Below are 27,465 nucleotides of genomic sequence, written 5' to 3' on the forward strand. Positions count from 1 at the left end.
GGAAGACTGGCCCAGAAATCAATCATGCCCTAATTCTTCCCTATCAGCCCAATAAACCACTCCGTTCCTTAAATGCCTTTTTGGCAAAAGTCCCTAGGATCTACAGAGCTAGATCAGGAGGCCGCTCTTTTGCCTACAACGCGTCCAAACTGTGGAACACTCTTCCATGCCATTTGAGAAGCAACTCCAATTTAGCAAGCTTCCGTAAACAGCTCAAGACCTTCTTGTTTAATTAATTCAGATCCTTCCTGGATCGTCTTTCTGGAAGACACTGTTCTAGTTTTAGCGCCTGGACGCCTCAGGGCAACTGTTGCGCTCTATAAAACTGCTTTTCATTTCATTTCATTCAATCGGAAAGGAAACAGGCCTAGGGCCTTGGGAATCGCTGGAGCTATTCAAGACTAGCAGTAATTAAGTCGGGAAAGGCCTGCGGGACTCGGGTGCAGTGTTTAAAGTGAACGCACTTCTCAATGTAAAGTCTATGGTGCGTAAAAAGTACAAAGTTAGTTAGTTCGGAACCTTCCGAGTGACCTAGAACGCTGAAACTTAAGACACAGGCCCTTGAGATGTGTACCAGTGTAGGAACACTGGCGGAGCTGAGTTACCTCACCCACAGGAAGCGGGTGCACAGAGTCGAAGTAGTGTCGGGTTTTGTCACGCTGGTCGATGGTGCTTGGAGCTGAAGATGCTGCAGGCGGCTCGATGTGAAGAGTTCCGGTGGATCCAAGGGTGGATCTGAAGATGTGAAGACCTGAAAGCAGAGGGGACAATGTTCAAAGTCACTAGCCAGTGACTACCGTGGAACCAGATTGGAACCAGGCGATGTCGGGTGCAAACAGGCGTTGAGGTGTAGCTTCTCTCTGCAGCCACGTGGACACCGGGGGTCGAGGACGTCCAGGAGTCGGTCACGAGCTGTCCCACGCAGGCTTCTCGCTGTTGGCGGTGTCGGCAACTTGATCGGAGCAAACAGGCCTTGGCTAATGCAAGCCACGCAGGAATCGAAAAATGCTTAACACTCGGACCAGCAAGGTCTGAGCGAGTGCTCCTTTTCACAGGAGCTTGGGCAAGTCTGGAGCAACCAGACCCGCAGTGCAGTTTGTCGGTTTCGTCGCCAAGATGGCCGCTGACCACGTGGCTAGTGGCCGGGATGGCGCGTCGAGTGGCACAATGCAAAAGGGCCCCACGCAGATCGTGGAGATGCTGGAGGGCTCTTCTTCGGTGCAAGGGCTGCTCGGTGGTGGGGGTTCTCAGTCCCCAAAGCACAACGTCGAGGATACCTCGGTTGCTGCGCAGTCAGCTTTTCAAGTGTCTTCCAAGAGGTCCGGTCCCACGTCACTCGGTGCCTCCACGGGTCCCTTCTTTGCAGGGACTGTGGATCGGGCTGTGAGAGGTCTGGGAGTCTGGGTCTTGTCAGGCTCTGGGCTCGGGCTCCGGCAGGAGGCGGCGGCAAAGCAGACGTCGAGTTGCTGGTTGGTGCCTGTGTTCACAGGGTGGCCACTCCTAGGCCACAAGGGAGATTCTCTTCAGTCTTCTGTGCAGCAGAATGTCGAAGTCCAGTCTTCTTCTTGTTTAAAGTTGATTTCAGGATGATCTGCTGTACAATGGCACTGCTCCCACTCTTATTCCCAATCTGAGGGGTGGATCACCTACTAGGTCCCTCCTCCGGGAGGAACCAGGAAGGGGGGCGGTTACACCCCCTTTCCTTTGTCCAGCTCCTCGCCAGGCCTGGGTCTGGAAAGTCCCAGGACCGGTTTGGACTGGCTTATGCACGGGGACACCTTGTGTGCCCCGGGCATGTCTGATTTTATTCAGCCCTGTCCTACCCAATACACAAAACCCTGTCTGGGGTGGTGCTCGCACCTCCCAAGGCAGGAAACCCTTTGTCCAAACCTCCCTCGCTGGAAGGACTCCCAGCAGCAGGAGGTCAGACTCGTGTCTGTGGTGGCAGCATCCATTTTGTGATGCTGAGGCTCTGGTTAACTTTAACCAGGGTTAAGGCTACACACATGTCGTGTCCCTCTAGAAGGGTGGAATGCTATCCCCGTCGACAGAACTGTCGAGGAGATAGTATTCCAATTCGTATGACACCTTACTCGACATGTTTTGATAAAGCCAAACCAAAGATAGCAAATAACCGCGAGGATTATAATGCACTTAAGAGTATATGGTATGGCAATATCCCGGAACAGCTTAGGGAGTGGTTCCCGACAGCTGCAGACAGGCTCAGCTCATGCTAGAGCACCATCTCACATATTTCCAAGCACTCCAGGATTGAAGAGGCCTTCCATAGGAGTGGCTGATAGGAACATATGTGTCCAGTTTAAGGTTAGATATAGGGATACTATATCTAAGTAAGAGGTGATTACACCAACTTACCCAGCTGAGTGATCAGCCAGTTGTGTCAAATATGGAGGCCAGGCCAGGGGTGGCACAATACATGCTGCAGCTCCTGGTAGGCTTTGGAAACACCTATGCCCTGGGTACCTAGGGTACACTGTTACAGGGGCCAATAAGGTGAACCAGTTCCAATTCGTAATGCACCTAAAGTGCATTGGCAGTAATTTAGAGAGAGAACAGCAGGCTGTGGGTCTGATTAGCAGACCCACAGCCACATTAAGTCATAAACCAGTGAAGCAAAAAGCAAAAATTTGGGGTGACCATAGGATAGCAGACCCTACTCTCCTACAGCAGTCATGACAACTTGAGACTCACAGTCACACTACTAGAGACAGGGAGGATTGGCAGTCATGACAGCAGAGTCTGGCAGTCACAATACTAGAAACAGGGAGGGAGTCAGTCACAATACCAGAAGCCTGGGGACTGGCAATCGTAATACTATAATCATGGGGAGAGGGAGTATGGCAGTCACGATACGAGAAGCATGGGGAATGTCAATCACAATGCTACAGGCATGGAGGCAGGCGATCATGGTAGTAGCAACACGGAAGTTGGCAGTGATGATACCAGAAGCTGACAGTTGTGATACTAGGAACACTGAGGGCAGCAGTCGTGTTTATAGAGACAGGGAGGCTGACAGCCACGATCATATAGACTGAGAGGATCCTTTACTCAATGATGATTCCATAGAAAAAGGCTGTAGTGAAGTTTCGCTAGAGAGAGTGGCTGACTCTGAGTCTTCACGCCAGAGGATGGTGAACTGGCAGTCAACAGTGTAGCGTGAACTCCATAAAGAGGGGCAACTGGCAATAAGGAGGGGTCCTGCACCGCACAAGAAAATGCAGTTGGATTCCTGAGACAATGGAAGCGGGTACTCTGGAGTCCAGAGACAAGGGAGATGTTGGCAATCAAGGTCCCAGAGATATTTGAAACTGGTAGTCAGTTTCCACGGGAGCTGTATGCACAAAGTTTCTTTTTCCTCAAATCATACACTTACAGTTAATCTTGTGGCTGGAAACATCGTTCTGGTGAAAGCCCTTGGAAATGTAGGCTCTGCATACTTCCAACCAGCTCCTGGACCTCAGGTCCCCCAGTGCAGAGGTGATCAGAGCCACTAAAGTGAAAAGCAGGCACAGACAGACCATGGCAGAGACGCTGAGACTGGCAGCCCAACACACAACAAAGGACAAAAAAGTTTTGAAAAGTGAATACAAAAAGTGGAGGCGGGGTGGACAAGGGAGAGTCCCAGTAGAGCTGGAGAGCGAGGAAAAGTGGAGAGTGAGGGAGGAAGGAGCAACATTTTCCAGCTCTATGTTTGCAAGCTTTAATACTCTTACTTTATTGAAGTAGTCCCCAAAGGAACAAATAAACAGCTACAGTATAAGGAAACTGTTACTGGCAGGTGCTCCTAAGTAGGTGTGAACCAATGGTAAGCAACAGACGTAATTTCCCTCCGTAAGTTGGTTACAGCATGTCTTGCAGACAGCGCATGAGCGCTGCCAAGGAGCGACCTAAAAACAGTCCGCCAGACTATAAAACAGGCCCATAAAAGAAAACGACCCACACACTGACCTCTCAGACCAGGCCTTCAGACGTTGCTGGATTACCTTATAGGCCAGACCAATCCTGGAAGAAGGGAGTGGCTGGTGGTGGAATAAAGAGGCATGATTTGGAAAAAAGACTACTCAGCCTTGGTATTTGGCAACCTGACCTCCAATAGCATTAGTCGTGGGCTTCTGAGCAAACATTTGGGCCCTGGCATCTATTAATTTATAAATGAAGTAGATGATTCAAAGCTTCAGCCTTTTCAAGTTACAAAACTTGGCTTCAAACCACTTCAAGTGCATCAATCCTGTTCTGAAACAACCCCAACTATGCCACTAAGCCTTTTCCCTACTTTTTAGTTTTGGTCGAGCAAAATGTGGGCCAGGCCAGGCTTTGCATCCTTGAGAACAGTACTAACAATGGAAAATGTTGTCTTCTCTCCAAAGAACACAGGCATTCTATGTGTGCTGAAGTGCATAGCACATCCAGTGCTGGGGATCCTTCAGAAATGTGACTCTGCAGGGGAATTTGTACTGGACGCAGTGAAATGTGGGCTTGAGGGATGCGTTCAGGTCAAATCCTATGCTAGACAAAGCACATTCTCCTCTGCACCTTGTTTATCTTGTGCCATACTACAGGTTGCAAGGTCTAGGCAGTGCCAACTTAAGAATCTTTACTATTTAACAGTTACCTATTTTAAGCTAATTAACGTCCTCTTGTTGGCAAACACTAGTGAATTATACAATCAACGTTCTGAATCATGTCAAGCATGCTAAGCAGCCGAAAGTTCAAGCTGCCTGGCGTTCTCCAGTCAAAGGTTATCAAAAGAAGGCTTGGACTCGCACTGGAAAAAAAATTGTGGGCTTCGATCTGTATTTTTTTCTCATGAAGCAACAACATTTTACATGAAGTTTAGTGTCTTAACAACTTATTTTGCCGTTTGTAGCAAAGGTGACTTGTTTATATTTAGTGGACAATATGCACACAGCACATGAAATGTTAGCTTGAATATTCACTATCTTAAAACTTGCAGGTGAAATGTAATCATTTACTTCTTAAAAGTCTTTCCCTTCCGCTTGCTTCCTCTCCACTTTCTAGATGGCTGTAGAGTTACTGCTGGTTCTACTAAACAAGATAAATGAAAAGGGGAAAGAGACAGGGAAGGAGACAGGGAAAGAGACAGGAAAAGGACAGAGCTGTCAACTGGCAAGGATAAGGGCGAAGGGACAAAGGTGAGGTAGAGATAAAAGAAGGTAGACCTACAGGTGTGAACGAGAGCTGGAGGACCTAAAAAAAGGGAGAAATTTAGATACCTCAAAAGAAAGATTCGAAGAGGGAGAAAGAGAAATAGGCATTTATAAAATTAGAGGTAGAGAGACAGGAAAGGTTTGAGTGAGGCCGAAGAGAGAGGTAGATGAAGCTAGGTAGTAAGCAGATATTAAAGAGATGCAAGGCAGAGAGAGGGGACAAAAAGTAGAAAGAGAGATGAAGTGTAACGAGAAAAAAAGCAAGGTGGAGAACAAGATGTGAGGTAGAGAACGTGAGGTGAGGGTGAAACAGAGGTGGAGCGAGAGTGGTGATGTAGAAAAACAGGTGAGGCAAAGAGAGAGGTAGAGACCGGGAAGTGTGGTAAAAAGATGAATAAAGAGAAATAGGTAGAGAGAGAGGAGAGGAGCTCAAATAGAGAAAAAGGTACAGAGAGTGAAGGGACAGAGCAAATGAGATATATGGAAAGAGAGAATGTAAGGAAAAATACAGAAAAACAGGTCCAGGAAGTGAAAGAGAGGTGTTGAAAAATGGGTATGGTAGTGAGAGAACTAGAATAGCAGGAACAGAGGTACAAAGAGATAGGGAGCATAAAAAGGCGAGGCAGCAAATAAATGGTAAGGTGCACAAGAGGATAGATTGTGAGAGAGAGGCCGAGGCGAGGTGGAGAGATATGAGGTAGAGAGAGACTTACGGGAAGAGACAGGTATAGGGTAGAGAGGTGTGAGGTAGAGAACAGTGAGGTAGTGATAGAAGGGTAACAGAGGAGGACAGAGAGAGGGAAGGTATAAAAAGACACAGAGAGTCAGAGAGGCTAGCTAAATAGAGAACATGCTGAGAGAGATGAAGGACAAGGAGTAAAGATACAGGGAGGTGAGATGGAAATAGAGAGTGAGGTGCAGAGAGAGGTTTGAGCATAGAGAGAATTAGGAGAGACAGGAGATATAAATAAAGAGATGAAGAGGTAGGAACAGTGAGTGATAGAGGATTTAAATCATTACAGAGAGGTAGAGCGAGGTAGATAGAGGAAGACCTATTGAAAAAAGAAGTGACTTAGACAGAGGTGAGGTGGAGCGAGCAAAGATGGAGATAGAAGGTAGTGTCAAAGATGTACCGAGAAGTAAAGAAGGAGATATAGGTAAAAAGAGAGGTGTGAGGTAGAATCAGTAAGGTGAAGTAAGGAGAGAGATATGATACAATTATAGGTGAGTTCGAGAAAGGGCGGTATAATGTGGGAGAGCAGTGACAGAGACAGACAAAACAGTAGATAGAAAAGTGAGGCACAGCGAATGGTGGCGATTTAGTGGATGGTGAAGTAGCGATTATATTCACAAAATAGGGAGGTAGAAAAAGAAGAGAGAGAGAGATAAAGTATAGAAGGTGAGGTCGAAATAAAGATTAGAGATTGAGAAATAGTAAATGTAGACAGGCGGAGCTTAGAGTAAGTTAGAAGATGATAGAGAAGTCGGCAGAGTTGTAAAAGAGGTGCAAAAGGTTAGGAGACACATATGATATAGAGAGAAGGGGTGAGGAAGCGAAAGAGAAGGAGATAGGTATTGAGTAATGACATAGGGGTAGGTGGAGAGAGACAGGGTCAGATGCAAATTTAGACTGACATGGCCCGATTCACAGAACTAACGTAAGACAAAATCCTAAACTTACTACTTTTGGTATTCACAGAAGGCATTTAGTAGTAGTAAAGTTAGGATTTTGTCTTAATTCTGTCTTAAGTCTGTCCAAAATGTGTCTTAAGTTTGTCTTAAGACTGTCTTAAGACTGTCTTAAGTCTGTCTTAAGTCAAACTTAAGTCAAACTTAAGACAACATCCTAACTTTACTACTAGTAAATGCTTTCTGTGAGTATCAAAAGTAGTAGAACAGACTTACGACTGATTTAAGACAAACTTAGGACAGACTTAAGACAGACTTAAGACAGACTTAGGACAAACTTAAGACAAAGTTAGGACAGACTTAGGACAGACTTAAGACAGACTTAAGACAAAATCCTAACTTTACTACTACTAAATGCCTTCTGTGAATACCAATAGTAGTAAGCTTAGGATTATGTCTTAAGTTAGTTCTGTGAATCGGGCACACAGTGTTTAATATAGAGAAATAGAGGCCAAAACAGAGTTAGAGAAAGAGATTGTTGAGCCTGTCCCAATTATTTTTACCTGGCAAGCCTTAAAAGGTGGGACCCCAATAACTGTCCACTTTGTCCAGGTCTTAAAAAGTACCTAGGATTAGGTGTCTCTTTCTTTTATTTTACAGGTGTGCTTCGCAGACCCTGCCTCAGCTTGTTTGTCTGGCTCACACAATGGCAATTTCACAGAACGAGTGAGGTCACTCACTCATTCTCTTCTACACTCGGTTGGGAATCACTTATGTAAGGCCCATTCACATTTTAAAAGAACTAAGATTGCCAGGACCCCCTTATAATCATCACTCTTCAAAAAGTCATAGGTAAAGATTTCCTGTCAGCATAAAACGTTTGAAAAAACAGCAAAACCACCTACATACATGTAAAACAATGTATAAAAAAGCATTGTACATTTTGATTTTCATCTATGTAGGTATTCTTTGTTCATTGCTGGTGTAATGTAAAAGAGGCAACATTATTTTATCCTTGGACGTACTACTATAAATATGGAAATGTGTGCAACACTGGTTTGTGGATGGGAATCTATTGGTAATACTCAAGCTAAGAGGTGCTGAACAAACGTCAGGGAGGCCAAATGCATGCCACTCTTCAGGACTACCATATACAATGGAATTGTCTTTAATTTTCATTCTCTACATTCATGTTTACTTTATGTGGATATTCAAAAATCTGCATGGAATGGGCGATCCTGGATGTACAATGGGCACCAACATTCTAGCTCCACTGACACAATTATTCTATTACATTGATAGTGTGCTCACCTTGATCACCCATATACACCAGCTACAAAAACTGATGAGAATACAATTAACTTTTTTGAATTTTTTCAACCTTACCTTTCAAGTAGCACTGTGCAGTTCTGAGTGCATCCTTCCACAGTGGCATCTGGTGAGGTCAACTCTTGGTCTTTGTCATCTGCACTGGAATTGCTTTCTGTCTCTGCTTCATCTGTATCAGCTATGTGGTCCTGGTCTTCTTCTAGCGATGCCTTACAATGTTCATTTTCATCTGACACCGGCACAGACTCTGATTCTTCCGCAGAAGCTGGAGTAGCACTGTGCTTACACTCTGCTAGATTTAAGTCTGTTTTTTTGTCTTCATCCTTTACCTTCTCCTGCTCTTCTCCATCCTCTTCCAATTCATCTCTGCTTTTCTCTTCTCCCTCTACTACAGGTTTCTCAATCAATCCATCTTCTTGGTGAATGACACTGAGTGTTTCACTACTTGTATCTTCGTCTTTGTGGAGAATGTGTTCATCGGTGTCATCTGAAACAGATGTTGTGCTCTGTTCAACCAGGTTTGTTAAATGCACAGCTTCTACCTCATCCTTTGGCCCCACGGTGAGAGTTCCCAGGCCGCTGTTGTCAAGCAGTAAATCAGCGGCCTTTTCTGCATTGTCTTTATTGAGTTTATGAATCTTTTCTTCATGAGAACTGGCTTGGTTATTTTGGACAAATCGCTCTAAAGACAACAACAGAATAGCAAGCAGGTAGTGACATGGGTGATTAGTAAAAGCAGTCAAGCCATTACTTTTATTAAACGTTTTATTGACTATTATCAGCTCAGTTACGAAAAGCTAAGCGACCAAAGTCTATTAAAGCAATAGTAGTGCGTTTAATAAGCAGGGCTGTAGTAAGGAAAAGATGGAGGGTATTATTATATATTCGGGAAGCACACATGGAAATCTGAAAATTTGAAAATAGATTTAAAGGAAAAACCAGGAAGCACTAAAAACAATACTTGGGTTCAATTCACAATTTTCCCCTGCTAAACAGAACTTGGCACACCATACTCATTGTAATCTAACTATACAGCATTTTTTCTAAAAGCTGTTTTCACAGTTTTAACAGGTAACTTAAATTTTCCAATGATCATATTGTCTTCATTGAGGAGAGCCCAGCTTTCCACCCTCTTCCTAACTACCCTCTGCTTTTCAAAGATAAAACTTTGGGACTGACACTCCCAGCTACATTAGTACTTAGATTATTATCCTGGGCCACGCAATGCCTACGAAGGGAGTCCACACCTGTTTAGAAAATTAAATGATATTAGCAGATTAATAAAATACATATACATAAAAAAAATGTAACTTTGTAAATACAAAGGAATTTGCAATTTAATGCTAAAGATTAGGTTGGTATTGTTAGCTTAATTCGTGGGAGCAGAGCAAATACGGCAAATTGAATCTACTATGGATGATTTGGTGGTCTCAATTGAAGCACTGTTATACACTAACAAAAACAGAGCCTGCATTAGGAGGAAAAAAGACAAAATTTTATGCTAAAGTCTAGCATATCAGTTCATCTATTAGAACTAAAAGTACATCTTGAAAAGCTCCAACCTTCCCATTACATTTTACATTGTTTCATCAGTTTTGATTAGTGAATTAAATAGCATATTTTATAACTCTATAGATTTGTTTGATGTATATTTGTGTGTATTGTTTTGCAGTTCAAACTATAGAAATTTGAGGCAGGGGTTGCGTACTTCCAGTAGTGATTTAGTGGGGATCCACAGAAGTCAAAAGCTTAAGAAGCAATGCATTTGTATTTGGAAATTGGGATATTTTTGGGGACAGCAGCAGGTTGCAGTTCCTCATTGAAATCAATATATAGGACTGAATATTTAAAGAAGGACAAGTTGCACAATACATAACATGTACCAACATTGAAGACTTGATCTGAGATGTTCTTCTGATGGTGTGTGCTAATGATTGGCGAAAACTCCTGTGAACATACCACATTTGCACAGTGCTTTGAAGCGCATGATCCATTATTTGTATTGTGTTGAATCTACCAAGTCAGCTCAATGCTAACTGGAAGGATTCCACATTTCGTGTCTTATATATATTAATAAGGCAGGATTTCCTTTGCGAATTCTTGCGAATAGCTGAGAGTGCAAGGATGGAGACCTGGAAGTAATAGCAGACATCTATTCTGTGTTCTCAATTGCAAAATACTCTTATTGCAGCCACAGCCCCGTACAGCGACAGGGGCTGCAATTCAAAAGAAAAGTTGCAGGACGTGGAGGGACATGGGGAGGTCAGGCAGCAGTGCCCTGAAATACTGTTTGCTCTTCTCCCTCCGATGACCACAGCTGATGTTCATGCTGTTTAAGTTGTCTCACAAAAACAGCTTCCTCTTTGTGAATGGAAATCATCTCCTGCAGGGGATGGTATTCCATCAGAGGCATGAGACTGCAGAAATAGTATAAAAACCAGCAGTCTGCCTATGGTCTAAACCAATAACCCACAACCCACCTCCTTCTTCGGGCAATGCTACCAGATTAATCATTACTAAGACATATAACTTTAAACAAAGCTCCATGGGGACTGATGTAGAGGATGGCTCAGCTTTTCATGACCGTGGTGTGCTGCCAACAATAGGCATGGGAATCAAAAGGAACATGACTCACATACAGAGGATTTGTATGTGACTGAGCAGGATGGGGGTCAAGCAACAAGTTTACTAGATAACTTACAGACTAACTCGATATGTGTAAGCTGACATGCTACAGAACAAAATACTAGTAGGCCTTGTCCTATTTGGGCTGCCATGACTTTAGTTCACCATTAAGTATTACCAAACTTAGTGCCCGATTTATTAATTGGTGGTCAGGCTGTTGTTCTGCCAGCGTGACAGAGCAAATTCCTCCATCGCCCTGGTGGAGGTCTCAACCATCAGATTTATAAATAACCACCAAGATGGCTGTCATTTATAAAGCATTCACAGGAAGCCCTTTCACAGCAGTGCCTGTCAATGCATTTTGCTGTTTGGTGCATGGCACTGTCAACTTGATGGAGCCTTGCACCTAACTGTTTTTATTTCATAAAGAAAATCCTAAAACAGGGTTTTCTTTTTTAAAGTAAAAAAAGGTCACCTCCCATGGTGAGGTTGGTATTATTTTTTTTTTACTGTTCCTCACCACCATGATTTGCCTGGCAGTGACGTACAGTACAAGAATGTATTGTGTCTGTCCATCTTAATTGGGCAGATGGAAATACATGTAGCCAATTCTCTGAGGTCCATTAATTTGTCAGGCCGTCAAAGGGCTCATACAATGGTGAAGATGGAAGAGTCTCTACCATGGTTACATCAATGGTCCGCCCACATATAAATCGGGCGAGCGGATCATTATCTTGGTGGTAAGGCTACTCCATCGCCGTTGCAATGGAGTATCCTTACTGCCAAGATATAAATCGGGCCCTTAGTCACCTTCCTGTACTGTAATTATATTCTATGAAGCATTGTAGACACCCCATTGCCTCATATGGTTTTAAACAAACTGTCTACTCTACCCACGTTTTAAAAGCCTTTAACTGATTCATGTAAGTGGTACATATATAACGTGTTTCTATGAACTGTTGAAATCTCAGCGTCAAGGAACTGCAGAAAAATGTTTGCACAATTGTTGGAAGAACAAACAAATGGAGTCAGATGGGGCATTAAATAGTGGCGCACTGAAGAAAAAGTATTGTTCAAAGTGGGGTATTACTATGTAGTCTGAGAGGAACTAGGCATGCAAGCCTGGTTGCAGTGCAACTATGAATGAGGGGTCAATGTGTGAGGAAAGCACTTCTCCATTCTGCTCAGCACAGATGCAAATCTGCAAAATATGCTCTAGGTTCATGCTAACTACTGTAATTGGCCTCACAGATAAACATTCTGCAAAGCACTGCAAATAAATCTGATTCGTTGGCTCACCATCTGTATGACACTATATCAATCCTGATAATACTAACCATCAATAATACCGCATTCACCACCACCTATAGTAGACCTCATGGTTAGCATATAATTACTATTCCTACTATTACTAATTCTAGGTTGATGCAGTGCATGCAATATTTTGTCATGTGATATAACGCATGCGATATAGTAAGGGTATATTGTCTCAACTATGCAACATGGACATTAAAATGCTGAGGAACCTTACCTGCAGAATCAAGTGTTTTTTTCCTCTTCACAGACTGTGTTCCCTTGAAACCTAGGTTGGACTTCTCTTTCTTCTCCTTTACTTTGTGATCCCTGGTGACCTGCAGAAAGATGTGACAGCTGTCTATGAAAAACACTAAATGGCTCATGATTTTGTCAGATCAGTTTGAATGGCATATTTTATTGATCAAACAAATTTGCAATACATTCCTTTTTATGCAAATCACTTTAATGTAGAATAGATATAGAGGAACTTAATGAATGAAACCATATTATACACACCCAGCGCAGAAACACAGATTGTGCAGGCTCAAGCACAAGCTGCAGCACTGAGCGCAAAGCGGTGCCATGTATAGAGCAAAAGGAAATATGATCATGGTGTCATGCGTATGATACAAATGTATATGTGTGTGTGTGCATGCGCACTTTGGAGATAGTGCAGTACAACATGAAAAAACAATGGGTTTATCAGCTGCTTGGTAAGGCTGTGTTAAGTTGACCACCTCACTCCATGTCATTACGGAGATTTTCCCCAGGACTGGTCTTTTGTGTCACCAACTAAAGCATACTGGGTATTGTAGTCTTGGTTTGCATCCACTGACCTAATTAGACTTCAATACCTGATAGCAAATATTTGTAGTTAAAAAGTCCAGGACTGGAAACAGTGTCCATAATGATATGTAGTGAGGTGATCACTGTACGCATCTTGCCGGTCTCGCAACTACTGAAGAGGAGCCTTGTGGCTCCTTTAAAAAGCCAGGGTGCAAAATGAGCATGTGCTATTCCTGTTAGTCCTTTTGAACTAGCAGGCCTTGTGCATGTGCATCACTGGCCACGTTTTTCCTGTACCCCTAAAACGTGGGATAAGGGAGAGACCCTGACTAAAATCCCCTTTGATTGTGTAGTCAGTGTAATAGCAACCACTCTCATGTCTGGAATACTAAACTGCGTCCCTTCAGCACCTGCAATTTGTATAACATGACCAACCGTAGCCTACTTGCAGTCTATGACAATGATAGAGTGATACTGGCTAACCGTCACATCACAAAGCTCCACAGCAACTGTGACTTGCAGTTTACTAAGCTCCTATTGTTCACCAGAAAACCCATTAAAAGAAAAACTGGTACTTACAAATGCAGTAGTTTTATATTTAAATAGACAATGGAGACGGGTAGTTAAAGTTTACAAATGATATGTAGATAGGTCAAGTACCAATCATAAATTGTTGGTGTGGCCAAATGAGTCCAACATTTGCAATCAAAATGACCTAAAAAAACTAATTGTAGGCTTTAGTGCACTTTGAAACCTTGGAATAGGAGGCATTTACCAAACCCGGCAAAAACCTCACATCGAGGTAATGCTATTTACTGGGAGTGGTAAATAACTCACCCAATTTCCCTCAACTTGCAATCAGAACAGATGAATACAGTTGACACAGGTGCTCTGCAGCTGTGTTGGGGAAACCGTGAGTGCTATACAAATGCCATGGTCAGGTAACACATAGCATGATGTCCAGTGAGTATGTCCAGTAAGCAGAAATCTCTATAACTCCCATAATGCAGCCCACCGATACTTTGACGGAAACGTACGTGGCCCAGGAGACTATATTGATATAGATAAAAATCAATGCCAGTAGTTATAATGATACAATCATATATACAAATGAAAGTGCAACACTATTATCAAATTCACCCGTCATGAACTCTCCATCAATCCTGACTCAAAAATACGAGGTCAGGCAGGCCCTGCAACCTAGGCCTGAGGTCACTGTTTGACAGGTCACAGGTGGGGTGGCACGTAGCCGACAGACAAATGCGCAAACAGGAAACTCAGGTCCATTCTCTGCAGCAACACCACAATGGTCTGGGGAGATTGGCCCCAATAAAGCACACATGGTCAGAGGAGCGCACACATTCCCAAAGCACCATAAACTCAGATATCACATGAAGTTAACAACACATAGCCAATCAGGACACAGCACACACAGTCCACATAGTGATCACACGTCCCTCATGTAAAGTTTGATGTGGGAAACAACCCTGAAAGTGAAAAGGAGGAAGGGTTTGGCCAGGGGGTTGCTGTGGCAGGAGCAACATCAGGGATTCTGGGACTGGATGCTGATACAGTTAGAGGGACCGGCGGGTCTGGGACCAGGTCCCGGGTGTCGCCAGGACAGTGGGATTGGTTAGAGAGGGCGCCTATGGGCGTGCAGGCAAAGTGGCTAGGAGGGTCGGAACTTGCAAATATCAAAGGACCCCCTGTAAATGGATATAATTCCTGTGACAGGGAAAACATACAATGGAAAACAACAATCCTAGGCAATATGTGACAAAAGCAATGTGAAAAAAGAGTTCAAAGAAAAATTATGACAAGTCATACATTTTAAATATTTCAACAAATAATGTTTATATTTAAAAACAACATTCAAAGACTTTCATTGATACGTTTAAAATTCATTACAGTTTACTATAAATAACGATGGTTTCTCCTAATAAAACAATATTTAGAACTCATATTTAGAGTACATTGCTTATTCTTTATAGTTTTTTTTATATATAGCACTGCTTTCTTATGTATAACGCTGCTTTCTAAGGGTTACATGTTTCTAAAAAATACAGATTAAAGTAACAATTTCCTGAAAAGCCTATAGTTGGAGGTGGTCTCTGAATAAGGTAAATCCAAAGGTAAATCCAAAGAAAATCCATTGACTAAATTCAATTAAATCTATTATATGATAACAAGTTACAGACAAATGAAGGAAAAAGCTCCTCTAATTTAATCAAACACATTGTCAGTCTATGAATATTGTTAGTCTACGGATATTGTTATATGACATAGCTGCACTCTATTGTCAATTTGTTTGTAAACTCAATTTATAGAAATTAAAAAAAGAGGGGATAAAAATGGACAATCAGAATAGCTACAGTCTGGCAAAGATCTGAATCAGAAAATAAGAAGGGGAAAGAAAAAATTATCAGAATAATAGAGAAGGCTTCCTGGCTTTGCTATTTGTTTATCGATCTCTAGTTTTGTGGCATCAAAGTGTAAGGTGTGAAGAGCCACTTAAATCGCATACATAGTATCAAAGGATCCTAAGAAGAACCTACTTAAGAAATCCAAAGCAGTAAGGCCAGCTCCAGATCTTGGAAGTGTTGTTGTTAAAAACTGATAGCTGAAAGATAATTAACGTGAATAATGAAAGCCTGTCTTATTATTGATACACACTTGGTACCTAAAAGGCACCAAAATTGTAGCATTTGCTATTGAATAAAGTTTATTCAAATGACTGCTCATGAGGTAGAAAAAGGAGGCTAAAGGCATGGCGTTTTCGACAATTCTAATAGTATAGCACAGCACGTACTATTTTTGAGCTTGGAAACAGGCATGTACTGCGTTTAATTAGAAAACAAAAAGCCTCAATAACATTGTTTCTAAAGCAAATGAGGCATGCAAGATTTATGAAAGCAGAAATAAACATCGTTATTTATATTAAACTGTTGGTTTTTGTAATGAATTTTAAATGTATCAAAGAAAGTCTTTGACTGTTGTTTTTAAATATAAACATTATTTGTTGAAATAATTAAAATGTATGACTTTTTCACATTGCTTTTGTCACATATTTCCTGGGATTGTTGTTTTCCATTGTAGGAGGGTCGGAACACCAGGAAGAAGGGGGGCCCGGCGCAAGTCAAGACACCCCATTTCCCTTGGTCGTTTCAACTGTATCAAAGAAGGGGCCAGCATCTACAATATTGGCTGCCATGTTAAAATTTAGCATGGATGAAAATCAGGAAGAGGAAGGCCAAGCGCTTAGGATTAGGCCACATCAGGTTTACTCTCAGGGGGTGAGGGGGGTTGCGAAGGCACAAGCACACAGGTGGCTTCCGGGGCAAAGGGGGCATCTGCCTCCCTTCACCCTGGTGTCAAGGAGTTGAGTAGTGTTGGTCAAGGCATAGAGGGGCCAGAGTTTTACACACCAGTACTATCCTCCTTTTTTCAGATTTCAGCTTTACGGCAGGCGGCAGACTCGTTAGAGAACAGTGGAGCTCGTCCACTCCGAGGTGAAGAGAAGGCATGGTCCATAACGGCCAGCTGGACTGTATCGTGGGACCCAGCCTTAACTGACACACATAGATCCAGTGTGGCCTCATCAGGGAATTTGGCAGAAACGCGCTGAACATCATTGGGTGGACGGATACATGGGTCACAATGGCCTGCATTGCCAGAGTCACTGCACTTCAAGGAGAGGTTGCAGAAGGGCAAATACTCGAGGGACACTGGAGTGGGGACAGAGGAAAATGGGCCACATGACATACAGGTGGCAGTTGCAAAAACCAGAAGGGATTAGTGTGCTCAGATGATGGGAAACACTCAGGGCCAATGGTATGTGGACAAAGCCCTCCCAATGAGATGTTCATTCTCATGCGCTCTGTTTGAGCAGTCTATGTCCTTCCTACAATGGTTAATTACATGGTGCACTGGACACGGAGTGACCCACTACTTGGATGATTTCTTTTTTGTCAAAGACTGGCTCTGAGGACTGTCAGCATTTGCTGATAAGCTTTCAAGAGCTCATGGAGGAAGTTGGGGTTCCCTTGAAAAAACGGCGGAACCCAACACAATTCTTTCATTCTTGGAAATTGAGTTGGACTCTGGGGTCATAGAGGCTCATTTGGCGCAGTACACACAATTGAGATGGCCGTTGCTATTGGACACAATGCTAGAAAAAAGCTACGGTCACGGTCAGTGAGGTGCTGGAACTTTAGGCCAGCCGAACTTTACATGTAGAGTGGTAGGAGCACCAGGACTTTCTGCAGGGGACTTGGCTTGGCACTTTCAGGGATATCCTTACTGCACCATCATGTGCACCTATCAGCTGGGTTGAGGGAGGAATTATTTTTCATTTCAGGTTCGGTTCTGAGCGAAGAGGCTGCCTGGTTGGCAGTTTGGATAGTGTGGCATTCGTATGTGAAATGAGCTGAATGGAAAGCTGGGACAAGTTCATGAGGAAATAACCTGGGATTTGAATCCATAATTCTTTCAGTGACTTGGCATATTAAAAGAGGTATGAGCTGGTGAGAGCTCCTGCATACCCTTAATAGGCTATTCTAGGGGAAAGATTGTTCGGATATTCTATTTTACATTTGGGTAAAAATGATATGGTGGCGGAGAAGGGTTAGTGCCTTATCGCGTGCTATGAAGAAGGACTTGAAGTAGATAAAGGCCCAATGGTCAGGGTGATTTGTAGCATGAAGTGAGTTTATTCCACTGTGAAATTGGAGAGGTTGCAAGCCGGCAGAGGTAGACAAGGCAAGGAGGAAAATTAACAGGGAGGTGCAGTATTTTTTGCAGGAACGGGGATCTAGGTCGTTTAGAACACTCAGATCTTCGTTATGATGTGGTGGAATTTTTTTAGAGGAGATGGGGTACATACATCTTCCTCAGCATGGGATGAAATTGCATCTGATGGAAATGAAGGAGTTTTTGTCAAGGACTTTGAGAGTACAGAGGTGAGCTGGTCCAGCAGGGGTGGGGGGGGGGGGGCTTAGAAAAAGTTAACTAATGTTTTTTTTCTGGTTGCAGTTGGCCCACAAGTTTGCAGGGCTTTATATAAGGTTTCTGTTGTTGCCACAGGTGAACTAGGCTGAAAGGGAGGGTGTGAAAAAGCTCAAACTAAAACGAGGCAGTAAGTTAAAGGTTATGTCATGGGAAGTTAAGCTTAGTAGACGTTAACAGGGTCACTGGTAAACGTGAGAGGAAGTTAAAAGTATTACAATCGTAGAAATGCAGTAGGTCATGACGTAGATACTTGTTGGGTAAGTTATGTGGGGGGGCCTTAAAGGTTGGGGGTAGGAATAGTAGGTGACAAAATTGTATAGTGAGGTTTTAACTAGTAAAGTGGTATGTCGTGCAAAGTTGCTTTGATGTGCACCTGTGTCAAAAAAGCGGCCTTTTTCACACATAATATAGTGTCAGTGGTCTGTGTTGCGTCCCCCTTTCACCCAAGTACATTCCTCCACCTAATGTGCAGTAGTAATTGCTACTAGTAGTTCTAAATTCAGGGCCACATGCATCAATCTAGGATTTTGCATTTCCTAAATAGCGAAAATTAAGGAATCGCTATTTAGGAATTGCAAAATCCTATGCATCAAGAAATCCTAAATTTTTTTAGGATTTCTTAAATTTCGGAATTTGCGATTTCTTAATTGCGAATCGCAATTAAGGAATGGCATTACATTGATTACTATGGGCCTAGAGGCCCATAGGAATCAATGCCGTTTTGCATTTCTTTTTTTGGGAAATCGCAATTTGTTGATGCATTGCAAGGGTGCAGAGGGGGGTCCAAAGGACCCCCCCCCTGCACCCCTGAAATGTATTTTAAAGTGCATGTTTCACACACACATGTCCTAAGGACATGTGTGTCTGTAACATGACACTTTTCAAAATGCATTTTTGTGCTTTTTTAAACAGTTTCGCAAATTAACACGAGGGTCAACCTCGTGTTAATTTGCACTTCCTATTTCAAAATTCGCCTTTTTTTAAAAATTGATGCATTGCATTTAAGGAATCGCACAAATGCGATTCCTTAAATGCATTCGCATTTTTAGGAAATGCAAAAAAAAGCGAATTTTGGAAAATTGTTTCATGCATCCCAAAAACGTATTTAGGAAGCGCAAACGGCCGAATTTACCGATTCGCACCGTTTGCAATTCCTAAATAGGTTGATGCATGTGCCCCTAAATGTATAATATATATCATTACCTAATTTCAAATGTAAGACATTACTATACTCACACTTGGAAACAAAATCTGAAGCCTTAGTCTATTCTTTCTGGGGAGAGAAGAAAAACAAACAACAGCCTTGACTGGGTGAGAAATACTGGCCTGTGTACCCAAGTGCCATGTCTACATCACTTACCAAGAGAGCAAAGGCCTGCCCACCTAGTTAGCAGCCGAATGACGGCATGCAGGACAGCAAATCAGAGGCAGGAAAAATCAATACTTAGTTGCCCATTCTCAGAGGCAGCAGATTTGTCAACTGGAGGCAAAGCTTCTAAGCACTCAAGGCACTGGTATGTACAGTTTGTTTCAAGTTTTAACATACCAAAGTGAAGTGCCGGCTGAGACAAATTTTCTTTAAAAAAATAAAATAAAATAAATAATAAGATATCTATGTAGATGTGCAACCATACGGCTACATATTGTGGAAACCTATTATTGTCTGATTGCCAATTCTATTAGGTATAGGACAGGAAATATCATGTGCATTATGAAATCCCCTCAAAGAACCTGGCAAGACTAGCTATGATGATCTTTTTTTCATTATACTGATCCTAATATTGTTACCTTCATACACTATCCCCTGGGAAATGGTGGTGTGCTTTACACTTTCTCATGCTTTCTGCCTTTTTCACTCAGGTGTATACTTTAATTTTGGGCTACTACCCTTAATTGCATTTTATTTCCCCAACCTTTCAAGGACACTTCACTGGGAAAGCTTTAGGTGTCACTTGTAAATGCAGAAAAAAAATCTGAATGCTTTGCAGAACTTTCAAAAGTCACATCCTTGCCTTCAAAACTAACATCGATTTAATGAGAACTGGGAAAAAGGGCTTTATATGGGGGTTCAAGCTGCTTGCACGCGAAACAGCCTGAGGTGAGAGAAACATAGTCCTCTGGGTAGAGTCAAAGGCCACTAGAATTGGTCACAGCAGGTAATGCACATGAAAACTTTTCAAAATCGGGTCAATTGACTTCTTTCAGCAAATATCCGCATGAACATCCCGCTACTGTTATGTAGTATTCACAGTCTATTAATGACTATCATAGCTTTTAAAAATTATTGCAATTTCAGGAAGGTCAGCATACATACTGTGGCTTGGCGTGTTTTTAATGCAATACTACACTGACATCTGCTGGACAATCCAATTAGTGTGCAAAGCCAGAATTTTAATTCTGTCTACAAACCTTTTCCTGTTTATTCGTGATTACAGAATACTGTAGGTATTAGATACACCGCCGATAAATATTTAGAGAAGCTAATTTGCGCCCTAGCAATTTCTACGAGACCACTTTTAGGGAGTTCTGAACTGTTTTGCCCGCTCTTTTGTTATAATTCTTGTAATTTTGGAAACAGTACACTGTTAAAGGAAAAGCATTGGCTGGACACTGATTTATTGGGTATTGTTTTGTGTTGCTGTGTTTGGAGTTCTTCCAGCATCTCCCTGGCTGAAGTTTCAACTTCCCTGCCTCTACACCCTGACAGTCCATTGCTAAAAGGGGTACTTGCTCCCAGTTTGAGGGGCTGCAGTAAAAAGATCCCATGAGCCGGGTTACTGCACTGTTAACGTCCTTCTACCCCCGAACGCGGCTCCACTGTGAAAGGAGCCGCGGAGCCGTAACCCGGGCCATTGGACCCATACTCTCCCCCAACGTCCGGAGGCTCATGAGGCATTGTACTATTAAACACCAAGTTTATTGCATATTAGCAAAATAACTTGATGAACTGTGTAGGCATATTACAGCACTACATTTTCACTTTAGTGTAAAAATCATTTTTTACTTATAAAAACGTGAGTAAGGTGGGGTGTGGTGCACCCTGTCCTGAAGAAGGGGTCCTCAGGTGTGTGAGGGGTATTTTACAAGCACTTTGTGCTCCCCACATCCAGTGCTCCCCACCACTGTAGGGAACACAACGTCCAGTTAGGTGGATTCTTGTTGTTTATTTATATTTCGCAGAAATATAAGACCATTAATTGATACAGCTGATGGTCAGCAACATCTGATTGCTCCACACTGGACTTCTCACGGTGACACTAGTACAAACAGACAGGCTTTTAAAAGCTCACTGACCACCGAGTACTATTGGTGGGTTAGAGTCATTCATACATTGCAGACCATTTTTCAGTTTTTCTTTGGCAAGAGAAATATCCAATTGGTGGGTCAGATTATAGTTTAGTTTCACAAAGTTTTAAAATACAATCAGTGTTGGCTGGGACAAGTAATACAAGTTGGGGCAGAGGATGCGGAGGCGGTGCCATGGGGTGTGAGGAGGGTGCGATACAGAGGGCATGGTGGGGCTTAATACTAAATAAAAATACACTTAACTTCCGCTTCCAGCTGCCTCGGTGCTCCTCTGCTCCCAGCACAAGATCCAAGAGTCCCCTCTCATTCCCGACGCCGCTCTCATGCTATATATACCAAGCATGAAAGCCGCAAGGGGATTGGCCTGAACGGGCTGCTTTGAATCTCGGTCAAAGACAGGGATTCTGGGCCTTTTCTCCACCCAGATGTGCAGCACAGCTCGAGTGGAGAAACCTAAGTGTGCAGGTCAGTTTGACCGGCCTAGGACCTACCACTTTCTCCTCTCCGTTCCAGACTCTGCCCTGTTAACCTGGCCCATCCTGCTCTCTGCTTGCATCGGCTGCAGGACAGCAAAAAATAAAATGATAATAAAGTTTTTTATTATGATATTATTTTTAGTTTTCTGACTTTTTGCAGGGACATTTGCGGAGGAGCCACCGCTGGATGCAATTCTATTCCAAGAATTGTACATCTACCAATGTGCTGACATGCAGTTAGCTTATGTAATACATCTTAGTAAATAGCATTGTATGGAAGAAATATTCATTTGCCTAAAGTAAAAGATAAGATTATTGATCCTTTCGACTTCAAATTACATTTCAGACCTCTCAACCGAGAACCAAGCCATAATAAAAATAAGTCAGTCATCACTCACTAAACGCTTGGAGATTTTCCAAGGAAAGAACATGGTCTTCGCCCTACTCATGTATACATTTCCAATGTCATCTATTCTAAAAGACCCTCCTGACCCCTTGTACTACACTCAATAAGGGTTCTATCCAGGTGCTGTGTTGTAATGGTATTATTTTCATTATGGTGTAAATTCATTATATAAAAGACTTGCTATCATTAGCACACTTACACATAAGGATGAAGATATTTTTATTCTGGTGGAGGAATTGGGCCAAATTCATAAATGTTGCTGATATTAGCGCCTGCAAAATGCTGCTTTTCCCCAATTGTGCCTCTGGTGAGATTTTCTTGCAAAATTACTTTTCAACAAGTAAATTGTCCCATCATAGTAAATTGGCAAATTTTGATTACAGCAAACCAAATCAAAACTTACAAGAATTATTCACTTATTCAGTTGAAAAGTAAGCCATCGAAATGTTAATTTGACTTTGTTTTTTTCAGGCGACATATTTGCAGGCTTGTTCCTGACATTTTTTGCTGCAGTTTGCAAATTGTACGAAGCTTATAAAGCTGGAAAAGTTTTTCTAACACATTTGTGAGGTTTGCTGAACAAAAGTGCCATTACTGTGCCCATTCACCTATTAACATTATAAATGCTAATTAATGTTTTGAGGAAACAATGAAGTAACATTAACTTAAATAGAATTTTTTTTTTACGGCTTCATGTAACAAACCATTTTGCAGTCCTCAACCCCTCGATTCACAAAATCACAGGATTTGCAACAGCATCATGGCTTTTTGGGTATGTATGATCAATTGAGCTGGAAAAGCTTTTGGGTTAACCGCCTTATACCAAACGGCAATTAGGAAAAGGATGAAAGAAGGCTGCCTCTGTCACTGCAATTTAATATTGTATTGACCGCCATGTATAGGCAGACAGAAAGGAACTTTGGGGACCCCTAGCAGGGCCCCCTTTGGCCTCTGCTATGGGGCCAGGGGGCACATGTCGCGCTCCCCAAACATCCATGGACCCTGTACTGGGCACCTCATGGTGCCGTGTACACAGTGCATGGATGTTTGAAACATGCCTATTTCTATTGGAGCTTGTGCTCTGGCCCTTTTCCGGGCCGCTGCACAAGCCTCAAAAGAAATTGGTATGTCTCTGACTGTGGGCACGGCCTTCAGATCGTAGTTAGGCTGGTGGAACTGTCGGCAACATGTTGGCCAGAATCCATCCCGCAATGATGGAGGTTGGACGCTCGTCTGACCACCATCATAATAAGCCCCTTAGTGTTCTATCTTAACCATGGTACACTCTCATGACTCATGTCTCAGAATGGGATACTACAGAGCCAATGGCACAATGGCACACATCTTCCTTTCTTAATGGAAGAAAAAAGAGAAAATAAAAAACAGCTACATATATAAGTAATAAAATAGGTGTATATACATATATACATCATAGGCCACCACACCAAAATACAACAAAATTGAGGAAACAACAGAGAACAAAGCCTCAACAACGGAATACATATTTAGTGAACATTGTAGTAAAGATGTAATATCACAGGGTGTATATTTTAGGGTTAACACAACCTAATCCAAACTCTCAGTGGTAACAACCCAATCACTTCAAATGATAGTCTTCAAGATGAAATGGTTTTCTCCTGCACTGTGAGCAACTATGAACCTCCCCTCGGTTGGATCCAAATTCACCCTCCAGTCAATCAGTATCCCTCATTGGCTCCTGCGATGGTGGAATAGACAATGAGGCTTCAGCTGTGTCATAACTAACGTTCCCTCTAATTTATTTTCTCTATCAGTGTGGCAATGTAAGGTCTCTGTGCATTACAGCCAAGGCTATGTGCGCCAAGAACCCGACCGCGTGTGTGGGTGCAGCGACAAATATATCAAATATATATATGGGCCTCAGGACAGGGGGCAGGTAGGGGGTATGTAACTTAGGGCAGAGAGAGGGGGGTCGGAGTAGTGCCGACCTTAGCCACACATACCCCTTTACCATTCATGCCTTTACCATGAAAATGTGTGGTAAAGGAATGTGTGGCTAAGACGCATTCATACAACCGGTCGAAGTGCATTAAAAAAAGTATAGTAACTGTGATGCTGTGTGCAAGGGGGCAGGGCAGGGTGTGGGCATGGCTAAAAACAAATATTCTGTAACTTTTTATAGTCTTTCACCTTCTGGTAACTACATATAAAATAACACACAGCTTAATGAAAAATTATATTTTAATCAGCGGGAAATACACTATTGTACACTATGAAAGATCTATTAGTTAATGCACCGCACCAAATTTTGGTTGATGCATTAGAGTATGATGAATTGTGAATGTTTAGTGCTACAAGGTCCCAGTCTGTGACAGAAAGCACTGTGAACATGCAAGTCATTATTCTAAACTTGCATTACACACAGTATAAGATAGGGTGCTACAAAATGCGCAAAACGGTTTACAATAAAAAGTGTTTCCAAAATATAGACTTTTTGCAGACTATACAGGGCGAGCATTCAAGACCTCTTGTATATACTTTAGTATATGCTTATATGTGTACGTACTTTGTGGGCTCTGGAGATCAGCCCTAGGACTTGTCTGTTTCTGCTTAGGGACTTTTCTTTCTGTTCAACTGCTTCTATGTAACTGTCTTGATAGAAAAAGTCCAGTAGAGGTCAGTAAAATACCAGAATTGCTTTCTGTTTGGTCAACTACCTCTATTTAACTGTCTTGGTAGAAAACGACCAGTAGACATTAGGAAAATACCAGAATTGCTTACTGCTGAGGGACTTTCTTTTTTCTTTTAATCTTTCTGGCAACTGCCTCTATTTAACTTTCTTGATAGAAAACGACCAGCAGAGGTCGGTAAAATACCAGAACCACTTTAGCATTCTCTAGATTCGAGACCATAGAAATCCTCTTCCACAAGCACCCGTAGACAATATTATTTGTTTTCAAATCTTGGATTTTCAGTGATATGACAACCGAAGCCTTTGATTTTATATTAAAAACAGAGCTTTGGACTATACCATTTCCAACTGAAAGGCAATATTTCTCTCCATGTGTTCCCATGGCATGTCATGCAGTTTGGTGCTAACTGTCCCTTCAAGAACAGTAGAGGTTTTAGTACCCAGGCTAATGTGCTGCATAGATAAATACATATAAGATCCCAAAGGCGAGACCGATTGCATTGCAAATGCTTGCTTTTTAATTACTCTCTTTTAAAAGCAGACACTTCACATTTTAGCGGGTACCTCCATTACAATATCACTCAAAATTAATCAATGCGTCTCACCAGGAAGCTTCAAGTGATTCCATCAGTTAAAGTCAACACCGAGTTCCAGGAGCCCTCTACATTTGCATACTGAGCATTTGTGCACATTTTCATTTATTTGCCACTTCTTTCTGTACACTTTACCTGCCAAGAAGGGTTGTTTAGCTGTGTGCCTCTCCTTCAGTTTCACAGCTCAGGAGGTTCTCTGAATAGCACTTCAGCTAAAGCTTTTCAACTCCTGGAATTAACCGTCAGGGACCAGTGACCTTTGACAACAAGCATTTGCAATGCAATAGGTCTCGCATTAGGAAAGTTTGAGCTATTGGTATTGTAAATGACACATTTTGTATTTATGTGTTTGTTTGGAAAATAGCGAAATTAATAGCTTTGTCATTTACAAAGCCAAAAGTTTTAACTTTCGCAAATGTGACACCTGTAGCATTTGTGGTGCAATATGTGTTGTATTTACGTGACTTAGATGTATTGATATTACAAATAACAATGGCTTTGTATTTTTTTATAATTAATACTTAAATAAAAGTTATTGTAATTTATAATGGCAATAGCTTAAACTTTTGTAAATAACTTGTGTGAAGATTTTGTTCAGTGTATTTTATTGTGACAAAAATCCAAGAACAGAAGGGAAATATTAACATCTTTTTGTGACATTTGTAATAAAGCTTGAAACATTGAGACAACATATTTGAACCAGTTGTTGTTGAATGGTTGCACAGATTGATGTTGTGGTGGCGCAGAGTGATGTTGTGGTGGCGACAAGTGATGCTGTGGCGTTCAGTGATGTTGTTGTAGCACATAGTGATGTTGTGGTCCCCCTGAGTGATGCTGTGGTGCCACTTGGTGATGCTGTTGTTGAGCGATAGATAGATAGATAGATAGATAGAGTGAGGGCAATAGATAGCTAGAGGGAGGGGGAAAGATAGAGTGAGGGCAATAGAGTGAGGGCGATAGATAGAGTGGGGGCGATAGATAGATAGAGTGAGGGCGATAGATCTATAGAGTGAGGGCGATAGATCTATAGAGTGAGGGCAATAGATCTATAGAGTGAGGGCAATAGATAGAGTGAGGGCGATAGATAGAGTTAGGGCGATAGATAGAGTGAGGGTGATAGGTAGAGTGAGGGCGATAGAAAGAGTGAGGGCGATAGATAGAGGGAGGGCGATAGATAGAGTGAGGGCGATAGATAGAGTGATGGCGATAGATAGATAGATAGACAGACAGATAGATAGATAGATAGATAGATAGATAGATAGATAGATAGATAGATAGATAGATAGATAGATAGATAGATAGATAGATAGATAGATAGATAGATAGATAGATAGAGTGAGGGCGATACATAGATAGAGTGAGGGTGATAGATAGATAGATAGATAGATAGATAGATAGATAGATAGATAGATAGATAGATAGATAGATAGATAGAAAGATAGATAGATAGATAGATAGATAGATAGATAGATAGATAGATAGATAGATAGATAGATAGATAGATAGATAGATAGATAGATAGATAGATAGATAGATAGATAGATAGATAGATAGATAGAGTGAGGTTGATAGATGTGTGTGGTTGTGTGTGTGTGGTTGTATGTGTGTTGTATGTGTGTGTGTGCGCGTTGTTGTATGTGTGTGTGTGTGCGGTTACAGAAGGATGTATGTGGAAGAGAGCAGCAAATCAGCATATTATAAGAGAACATGGAGTTAAAGAAGGATGTGTGTTGAAGAGATCCGCAGATCAGCACAGGAGAAGAGAACAGGGAGTTAGAGAAGTAGGCGGGTGAAGGAAACAGCAGATCAGCACGGGAGAAGAGAACATTGTTTTGGAGAAGGGGGTGGGGTGGACGGGAGCAGCAGTTCAGGATGGGAGAACAGAACAGGGAGTTAAAGAAGGATGTGTTGTTAAAGAGAGCAGCAGAACAGGATGGGAGAAGAGAACATGGAGGTAGAGAAGGAGGCGGGTGGAAGAGAGCTGCAGATCAGCTGTGGAGAAGAGAAGTGAACAGGGAGTTAGAGAAGTAGGTGGGTGGAAGAGAGCAACAGATCAGCACAGGAGAATAGAACAGGGAGTTCGAGAAAGAGGCGAGTGGAAGAGAACAGCAGATTAGCTCAGGAGAAGAAAACAGGGAGTTAAAGAAGGAGG

At 42.2% G+C, this 27,465-nt stretch overlaps 1 protein-coding gene across 6 annotated transcripts in view; it reads right to left on the minus strand.

Annotated features, from left to right (window-relative positions):
* MYLK4 (myosin light chain kinase family member 4) overlaps positions 1-27,465 on the minus strand; it is a 997,611-nt gene that overhangs the window by 283,892 nt on the left and 686,254 nt on the right. For 3 of the 6 annotated variants that reach the window (XM_086965066.1, XM_086965068.1, XM_086965063.1), the window contains 2 exons: positions 12,304-12,403; positions 8,205-8,634 (listed from right to left, as the gene is read on the minus strand). In XM_086965066.1, the coding sequence (XP_086821192.1) occupies positions 8,205-8,634; positions 12,304-12,403 (530 nt within the window). Of the gene's footprint in view, positions 1-8,204; positions 8,830-12,303; positions 12,404-27,465 lie in introns of all 6 variants that reach the window. The other 3 variants (XM_086965064.1, XM_086965067.1, XM_086965062.1) reach the window with 1 other exon arrangement.

Source organism: Lissotriton vulgaris, chromosome 4_1, assembly GCF_964263255.1.
Source record: "Lissotriton vulgaris chromosome 4_1, aLisVul1.2, whole genome shotgun sequence".
Taxonomy (NCBI): Eukaryota; Metazoa; Chordata; class Amphibia; order Caudata; family Salamandridae; genus Lissotriton; species Lissotriton vulgaris.